Source organism: Dromiciops gliroides, chromosome 3, assembly GCF_019393635.1.
Source record: "Dromiciops gliroides isolate mDroGli1 chromosome 3, mDroGli1.pri, whole genome shotgun sequence".
Classification (NCBI taxonomy): Eukaryota; Metazoa; Chordata; class Mammalia; order Microbiotheria; family Microbiotheriidae; genus Dromiciops; species Dromiciops gliroides.
Window position 1 is genome coordinate 500148581 of NC_057863.1, and position 8934 is coordinate 500157514.

Consider the following 8934-nt stretch of genomic DNA (forward strand, 5'->3'; position numbering starts at 1 on the left):
CAGCCCCGATCCCTTCTACAGACGCTTACCTTAATAGTCCCGTCCATTTGGCGAAGTCTACAGCCGAGCCCCCCAATATTCCACACATTGACCCGGTTAGAGCCTAACCCCGCAGCCCCTTCGGATTGCCTCCGCTCCCGCACCTCTCCGGCTCCTGGCCCCCTGTCTGCGTCCCCCCAGTGAGCTCCTTGCCCTCTTCCCCGCTTTGCACGTTTGTTGTTGTAGCGGGGCGAAAAAGAGACAGTTAACCGGATGAAACTTTTTTTCAGCTAATTTTGGGAAGTGACTTCACTTTGCGAATCGGAGAGGAAGTCCTATCTCTCTCTCTCTCTCTCTCTCTCTCTCTCTCTCTCTCTCTCTCTCTCTCTCTCTCTCTCTCTCTCTCTCTCTCTCCCTCCCCTCCCTCCCTCTCTCCCTCCCCTCCGCCGGTCCTGCTTTTTGCATCACACACACTATATAAATATACACGTAGATACCGTAGAAACATTCATCAGGATACCAGCTTCAGGGAGATAAGGACTACGCTAGAAAAATAATGCTACCCACCCTCAGCTCCGTGCTCAGCCTGATTCCTGCAGTCCTAGAGTCTTCGACCCCCCAAGAATCACCTACCCCGAGGTTCGTCCCAAAAAAGTCAAGTGTGAAACGTATTTGCCTCCCCCACCCCACCCCACCCCCCCCCGCTCCTTTTTTCCCTGGGGCTGTTGGCTGAACGCAGCCCGCCTGACTCACTCACTTTCCGTCTCTTCCCACAGATATTTTCATTAATGTTTTTTCCAGCCGGAGTAAAAAACTTTAGAGGGGGAAAAAAAAACCCGGGAAAGTTCTCTGGGGTTTGTATGATCTGATGAATACCGGGAACGATGTAGATAGGACAGAGTCGTAGTAATAATAATCGTTTAAAGCCTCATCCACAGTGATGGTTTCCAAGTGTTCCCTATGTTCACAATTTTTTCACGGTACCAGACAAATATTCCTCCAGGAGGAGCTCAACCCACCGAGAGGGTATTTTAATACCTTCACAAACAGGACCCCACCCCCCTCAGATTCCCCTTCTTCCCCAAACTGAGCTCGGAGCACTCTCTTTCTTACGTGAAGAACAGACAGTCTCCCAACGTCCCTCCCTTTTGCCTCGAACCTCTACGAGCGCTCTCCGTCGCCCGAAGCCGCCCTCCTGCTGTGGGGACAGAAGGGACGCCCTGGAGATCTTCTTGGAGGAGGGGGGAGAGGGGGAGGTGATGCGGGGGTAACTACCCACCCGGCCCCAATGCACTTACTCCAAAAGCCATTTATTCTTGACATCAGGCTGCAAAGCCAACCCATGCTTTTCCAACCCCTCCCGAAGGGCTGCAGAGAAGTTGGTGCCTTTGGGAGAAACTAACTGTCGTCCCGAAACAACCCTCCTGTCTCTTGCAAATGGACTGAGTGGATTGGACCGCAGACGAGCCCGTTCCACCAGCCACGATCTCAGAGAACTGCAAAGAAAACAGACTTTTCTCTTCCGAGAACTTCCACCCACTAGCCCTCTCGAGCGATACCCCTCCCCTCTCCCCAGCCCAAGCCCAGACAGCTGAGACCCCGGCGGTCTCGAGCTCCGGAGCTCTCCACCCCACCCCTAGACGGGCGCTCAGAACCCTGGGGCCGTGGAGAAACGGGATAGAAGCGCGGAGGGAGGGAAAAGGGCTGGCGGGCGGACTCAGCCTGGGTTCGCTTTCTCCCCGGGTGCTACAGAAACAGGTTACCTTGTCCAGCGCTCTCCTGACCACACTTTGGACTTTGTCACTTTTATTTAAGAGTCCGACAGGGGGGAAAATCCGAATGAGATCCAAGTGAATTGGAAAAAGGAAAAAAAAATCAAAAGGTCTCCGTGGCAGCCGTAGAAGCGACTTATTAATTCTTTATTTCTTCAAGAGCAATTGAGCCGGAGAGCTCGCCCGTTCTCCTTCCCTTCCCCCCTCCCCCTTCGCCCCTCTTGAAATTAGCCTCATCAATTCAGCTCCAATTTTCGGTTCGGATACAGACACGGGACTGAACGTGACCAGACCTGGAGCCGCGGGTGCAGCTTGCCAGCTATTGAGACTCAGCCGAGGTGGGGGTGGAAGGATGGGGGGGCCAGCAGAAGGGGGGAGCTGCGGCTGACTCCCCCTCCCCTCCTCCTGTCTGCTTCTCAATCCTGGGGTCTGCTCCGGGGATCCCCCGAGACCGCCACATCTGGTTACTGCTAGCGGGGTCAGGTCCCCCCCTTTGCCTGGGGCCACAAGGACTGGAGTTCAATTAAAAGAAATCAGACTTAACCCTTTCCTCTCCAACGGCCCTCTCCCTCTTCGACCCACTCAGGCTCTCTTTCTCCTCTGTTTTTCCACATGCTTTCCAGAAAAGAAAGAGGTTAAAGGGAAAGTAAGAATGAATTACATCCTTTCAAACCCCAAATTGTTTCCTTTTCAGCCCATACTCCCGCCGACCTTCAAACAATAACAAGACTTTCGGGAGGAGCAAAAGAGCCCACTGCCAAGTGGAACCCCATAAAAGAGGCTCACCTACCCCCCAAATCCAGATTTTTACATTTGCAACAAGAAACGGAGACAAGAACCCCTCCCTTTCCTTCGGATAGTAAGGCTGTGTGGTATATATCACCCCCCCCCAACGCTGGTTTGGAGGCTCTCCCATCCCGCGCCTCACCATAGTATTTCCCCTGCTTTAAAATACACCCCCTTGCACAAGATTATGAATGATTCTTTCCCACCTTGAGTGAACACCAGCAAAAAACACTGATCTCTCTCTATTCCAACGATCTTTCCAATCACATACCCCCCCCCCAGATTCCCCAAAGCATTTTAGAGAAACCTGCGTTTTCCATTTGAAGATGCTAACTATTAAAACAGATAACCCGAAAGATCTTTCCCTCCCTCTCTTTCACTGGAACGTCGAATCGAAAACAACTGTGTGATCATGCCTTTTAGACAAAATTTGAGCAATTTTAAATGTGGGGATGGGGTGAGGTGGGAAAAGACTATGTAACACATAAACAGTACTGGTTTCTGAATAGCCACTTTACCTTGCGCCTACGTCTTTGCCAGATCTCACAAGTTACTAGCCCCCAAGAATCTCTCAAGAATCCAAAAAAAGAAGAATATTTACTCCCCAGCTCTGCGTGACTTTGTGTAGAAATAAGTCGTTTCTACTAGGGCGTCGAAACCTACAAGCTGGTGTACGATTCAGTTCCACTTATGTAACTCCGCATTTAATGTTGGATTTATCTCCCCCACCCCAAGATCCCGAAGAAAACAAACCAAACACAACAGTAAACAACTCTGCCCTGTTTAATGTGGTTACCACCAGACATCTGGAAAGATGGTTTGATCCTGGCAGCTCAGATTGTTTTCACGAGCAGCCAAACAGAATATTTCGAATGTTTGCATTGAGACAAATTGATAGAGAGCCTGCGGTCAGGCGGGCTACAGTGGAAGACTGCCCTGGGAGTTAAAGAAAAAAAAAAGTCCTCTCCCTGAAGGATCTGTCTTTCTCTTCTTGTCATCCCCTTCTCTCTGTCTCTCCCTCTCTGTCTCTGTTTCTCTCTCTGTCTCTTTCTCTCTCTCTGTCTCTCTCTGTCTCTCTGTCTCTCTCTGTCTGTCTCTCCCTTCAGTTTCTTTCCTTTCTCTTCTCCTCTCTCTAAGCTCATGCAAATTCCCCATAAGATACACTTTATCTAAAGGATGCTCAGCTTTTCCAGCTCCCAGTGCACCCACCACCACCATCAAATCAAGTAAAGGTGCCTTAAATTCTAGTGAGTCTAATTTACTAGACCCAAGGAGAGCCTTACTAATAAAAGAGATCAAGTGCAACTTCATTTTCTAACTGTAAAAAATAAAATGAAACAAAAGTTAAATAAAAGTTTCTTATAATATGTTGTACGTGGAATTGAACAGGTAATCATCTAAGCGAATACCTGTGGGATCGAAATATAGACTGTATGAGCCTCTCCTTGTGTCTATTTGCACATGGAGAACACTTGCTTGATATGGGTGGTGGGGGTGGGGGTTGGCAAAGAAGGTGGCTAGTGATGGAGCTGTTCCATCCCCACTTCCAAATAATCCTAAAGATTAGGGCTCCCTTCTTTGCTCAGTTTGGGAGAGCCACTAAATGTAGCCTAATGTCTCCTGTCTCTGAACGTCAGTCAGTCCCCTCCATCCTTCCGCCTTACACGCAGCTCTTTGACCGGGTTAAGAGCTTTCCAGACTCTTTGTCCCTGGCCTCGGTTAGCACCAGTCAGTTTGGTACCCATCATCCTGTGGGAAGGGAGGAGCAGCTACTCTCAGAGCTGCTGCATCTTTGAGGCTGACCCTGTAGACTAGGGTGGATCCTTCACTTGAAACCCTGAAAGATGCCAGGCCCGGCTGGGTGTCTCTCTTGGCTGCTGTCTCCTCCTCCTCCCTACTCCACCACGACTCAACTTGGAGGCTAACTGGCAAAGGGGGAGGGAGGCTGGGGAGTAGGGAAGAGAGGGGGGTGGGCGAAAGAACGCCAAAAACCCAGACTGCAGAGCTGCAGCTTCAAGTGTCTGGCCCCTCGCTCGAGGCCATAATTAATTTGAGATTTATTTTTATTGGAGAACTCGAGTCTCGTCTGACCTTAGCCAAACAAGGCTGCTTCGAGCCGCCCCTGGATGCGCTTGAATGCTGGGGAATATTTCTGTTAGACGGCTCTCCAGGCGCGCCTGCTTTGAATTTGTTCCTCAGACTTCATCTACTTGGAGATTTGAAGAAAGATTTAAAGCCTTCTACCCACCCCCACCCACTAACCCTGCTCTTTCTTCCTTAACACCAAGCTGGTTAAAAACACTACGTGGGAGGTGAAGGGGGGAATGCATAGAGAACAGGTCAGGGAGGAACCACACAGTGCTTGTTGGGGTATTTGGGGAGGGGGCATGAGGAACTGAGACCCAATATGCTACCTTCCCCAAATCCAGTGTCCTCCTCTGCTTTACGGGTCCTGAAGGATCCTTGGATTCCTATAGGAAACTCTCGAGGGAAAGGACAGTCAAGCCGAACTGTCAAAAAGAAGAATAGCAACCAAGGGATTGTGTCCAAAATCCTCGCTCACCCTCTGACTCATACACCTATTTCCCAGGATGCTTCCCTGGAAGTTCGACGTTGGGTTGTGGAGTGAGTTACTTTGAAGAGTAAGGAGAAAGGATTTCAGAGCCCTCGGGTGAGGGACAAGAGACAAAGCACTGGGGAGTTAGGAGACAACCTATTATGGGGAAATGGCTAAAGGAGAAGTAGAGGGGAAAGAGTCAGGTATGGGGAAGAGGGTAATTAGACAAGAGGGATTGTGTCTTTCCTGTCTCCTTTGCCCTTGTCTCTTACAAGCAGTCATTTCTCCTCTCTTCTAGTCTCTCTGTCTTGCCCACCATTTGTCAACATCCAGTTTTCTTTCTCTGCCCCCTTTCCCTCTTCCTTCATCTTCCCTTTTCTCCTTCCAATTTGTCCTCATTTCATGCCCCAGCTATTTACCACCCCTTCTTAATCTGCAGCAAAGTTTGGAGTGTGAAGGGGTGTTAGGATGGTCGTCTCTCCCTTACCAGGTGGTAGATTACTGGGGAGGGAAGATTGGACAACCCATTGGATCTCCTCAGTTCTTGGGCTTCAAGGATTGGACAGGCTGTGAAGTGAGGTTGGAGAGAGTGCCTGGTCCTGTCACCTTCTTGGCTTAGAGCTCCACTCTTTTCACTCCCTTCTCCCCCACCAACCTAAGCCTCACTAATGTTTGTCAACAGCCTCTAGGGTTGAGACTTGACAGGGGAATGTCAGGGGCTTGGCAAGCTGGAGACTGTTTGTGCCCCCGCTGGCAAACGGTCAGAGGAGGGAGCATTCGGAACAAACCCAAGATTGTAGCCTGCACGCAGACCCTTTGCCTCCATCAATGCTCCTCTTTGTCCAGCAATACAAACGTTGTGGCTGGAGAAAAAATCCATTTTCCCCCTTTAAAAAGGGTTTCTGAACTTAACTCTCCCACTTCAGCATTTGCACAACTCTTGTCCTGGGCACCATCTTCTCCTGGTTTGCCCCCCCCCCAAGGGTTCTTGAGCCAGGTTTAATACTTCCCCACATCTCTTTCTTTCTTTCTCTCTCTCTTTCTTTCTTTCTCTCTCTCTCTCTTTCTTTCTTTCTTTCTCAGCACACCTAAGCCAGATACTGCACTCCTGGGGTGGGGGACAGTGCTCTGAACTTAACCCGTATTCCACATCTCTAGGCTTTGGTTCAGGGTTGCTTCAATACACTGACAAGTCATATAAGATGATTTGACTTATTTGGGAATAAAAATTTCCTGAACGTCGGGAATGTACACACTTCGACAAAATCCGATACACCCTCCAATTTCCTGGCATAAAATCCATATAGTCCCTATGCCTAGATCCTAAGGTGTATCCTAGAGTGTGAGAACTAATCTAAGTAGTTCTCCCATGCAAATTAGTGGAGACTGATTGGGTACACTATGATTCTCATACTTGCTCTCGGAAATCTCCTTGGGATGTAAGCACCTTCACAAAAAGACTCATGTATTTTGCAAACGTATACGTTCACACACACACACACACACACACACACACACATATCCTTGCATATTTTCTGTACCTGCATGCACAGTTGATTTCCCAAAATTTGTTTGTACTTTGGGGGAAGATGGTTTGACATGGGTAACAGGACGAAAGAGAGTGGAGGGGAAAAGTTTGAGATGATTGGCAACCGTTCCTTTTTCCTTGAAACAGGGAGTGGAGGAGACAGTCCTGAACTCAAGGTCGCCTTTCGGAAGGAGGGAGTCTCGCTGCTCAAGTGGCGGTGGTTACGACCCTCCCCTCCTCTCACTTTCCCCCCTTCCACCCACCCACCCCCACTCCCTTCGTCCGCCAAGTCTGTCCCGCCTCGCCCCGCCCCAATCCGGGCGGTGGTACACTGTAGACTTTCCTTAAACGTGTAACCCAGATGTCCCCGCCTTGGTTTGTTTACATTCTTGGGAGCTGTTGTGGGAGAAAACACCCACACCCATACCCACCGCCCTTCTGCAAGAAGTCAAATATAGCGGCAATACTTTTTTGGTAGGGGGTGGAGGAAGGGGGAGTGGTAGAGGAAGGTGGGAGGGAAGATAAGATTAGGGGAGACGAAGTGAAAAAAGTGAACCGAACCATAGATCTCGCACGGACCAAAAAGGACATCCCGAGACAGTAAAAACTGTCACTCCAGAGATCCCCCAAATGCAGACACTCACGGATGGAGATCCACAGAGATAGTTCCCCTCTCCCAGTCACCTCATAACCCTTAGAAGATTGGAAGGGCTCAGAGCCTCCTCCACAAGCCCCAACCCTATCCCAGCTTTTCCTGGGCCGCCCAGTCGCCCTCCACTGCCCTACCTTTACCTGGGAGAGACTATCCACAGCATTGACTTCCCGGATACAAGACAAAACTTTTTGTCTAACCTCAGATCTCTTCCCGCTTCCCCTTCCTTGCCTCCCCCAATACACAGGTTTCCCATCCCCACCGTGGTCGCTTAGAACTGAGCTCTGCCTGCAGCAGGCCCTTAAAAGACGTTCGCTGAATTGAAATTGGAGAGGGATCGTCTTTGCTTTTCTATCCATCAGCCCCAGTCTTCATACCCTTCAGAAAGCACATACCAAAGAATTCTACCCTTCTCCCTCCTTTCATTCATCAAAGCAAAGGGACTGGGATTGGGGCGGGGATGCTGAACACTGGATGAGGGTCATAGGAGGAGGGCTGTGGTCATTACCTGTTTAAAGATGATGTCATGTCTTACCTTTACGTAAGACGACGTGTCTGGGACGGTTTGAAACATCTTTTGTGGGCAAGGATGGACTGAGAAGGGTTGAGGATCCACCTGCAAGGAGAAGAGCTCCGTCAGTTAACTGCTGGTGGAGGAGAGGCTGGCAGAGTGGAAATTGGAGGCTAAATAGAGGCTGAGGCATGAGGGATACACAGAAAAAAGAAAGCTAGGCTTTCGGAGGCAGGGCATGGTGATGTGAGAGTCCTTACATCCTTCTGTGGAGGGCTGCAGATTATTGAACTGTATCATTTTTTGAATAAAAGTAAGCGTTCCTGGGATGACTAACTCAAGGCTCATTCTTTACTACTTTTACTTTTTTCCCATGTCCCCTTTCCATCTGCTCTCTGCCCAGATATAAACCACTATTTCTTAATGCCCCTCAATATACACACATACATACCTCTTTCATAGCCTAAGTAGTTGTTCAGCAGGACATCCCTCCACTTTTCCCCATGTTAAGAAAAGGAAAGAGGAAAGTGGGAAAATTAAGACAGGAGATAGGAGTAAATGGCAGGAAGAGGGCCTGATGGAAATAGGAGGTAAAGGGAAAACTCTCTTGTACCAAATATCTCAAGGTGAAGTAAGGGCTGATATTTTCCAGAACTGGACTCTTGGTTCCAAGGTTTCTGGCCTTGATTTACCCCTTTCAAGGCTTAGTTCACCAAGTCACATACATCTCCTTTGAAGGATTCTAGTTGTCTCTGACTATGCTACTAGGGATTTCTGCCATCCCTCAAACCTTAGTAATAATATTTTGGATCTGTCTAGGCCAGTATTAGCCACTTCTTAATCTCTTTCTGTATATACCTGAGAACACCCTGGGGAGATTAGACTGTAGAAATATTGGTAGTGGACAATACAATGTGCCTAGTAGTTTCAGCATTCTTAAGTATTTCTCTAAGGAGGGAGATATCTAGACTTTAGGTAGATAATGGAAAGGAATCTACATGGATCCTATCTGTTGAAGACTCACTACTCACTAGATGCTAACACCAAATAGCCACCTTGATGCTTCTCCAGGAAGACAAAGCTTCTGTCTTCTTCTAGACAGCTCTCTCTCTCTCTCTCTCTCTCTCTCTCTCTCTCTCTCTCTCTCTC

The 8934-nt window shown here is 48.9% G+C and overlaps 1 protein-coding gene across 3 annotated transcripts in view; it reads right to left on the reverse strand.

Moving 5' to 3' along the window:
* The window catches only part of FLI1 (Fli-1 proto-oncogene, ETS transcription factor), a 163161-nt gene extending 161694 nt beyond the window's left edge, over window positions 1-1467 (reverse strand). The window contains exon 1 of one of the 3 annotated variants that reach the window (XM_043997204.1): window positions 1278-1467. In XM_043997204.1, coding sequence (XP_043853139.1) covers window positions 1278-1289 — 12 coding nt within the window. In that variant the 5' untranslated portion in view covers window positions 1290-1467. Of the gene's footprint in view, window positions 1-29; window positions 245-546; window positions 597-1277 lie in introns of those variants that run through there. The other 2 variants (XM_043997205.1, XM_043997203.1) reach the window with 2 other exon arrangements.
* Window positions 1468-8934: the final 7467 nt, after the last annotated feature.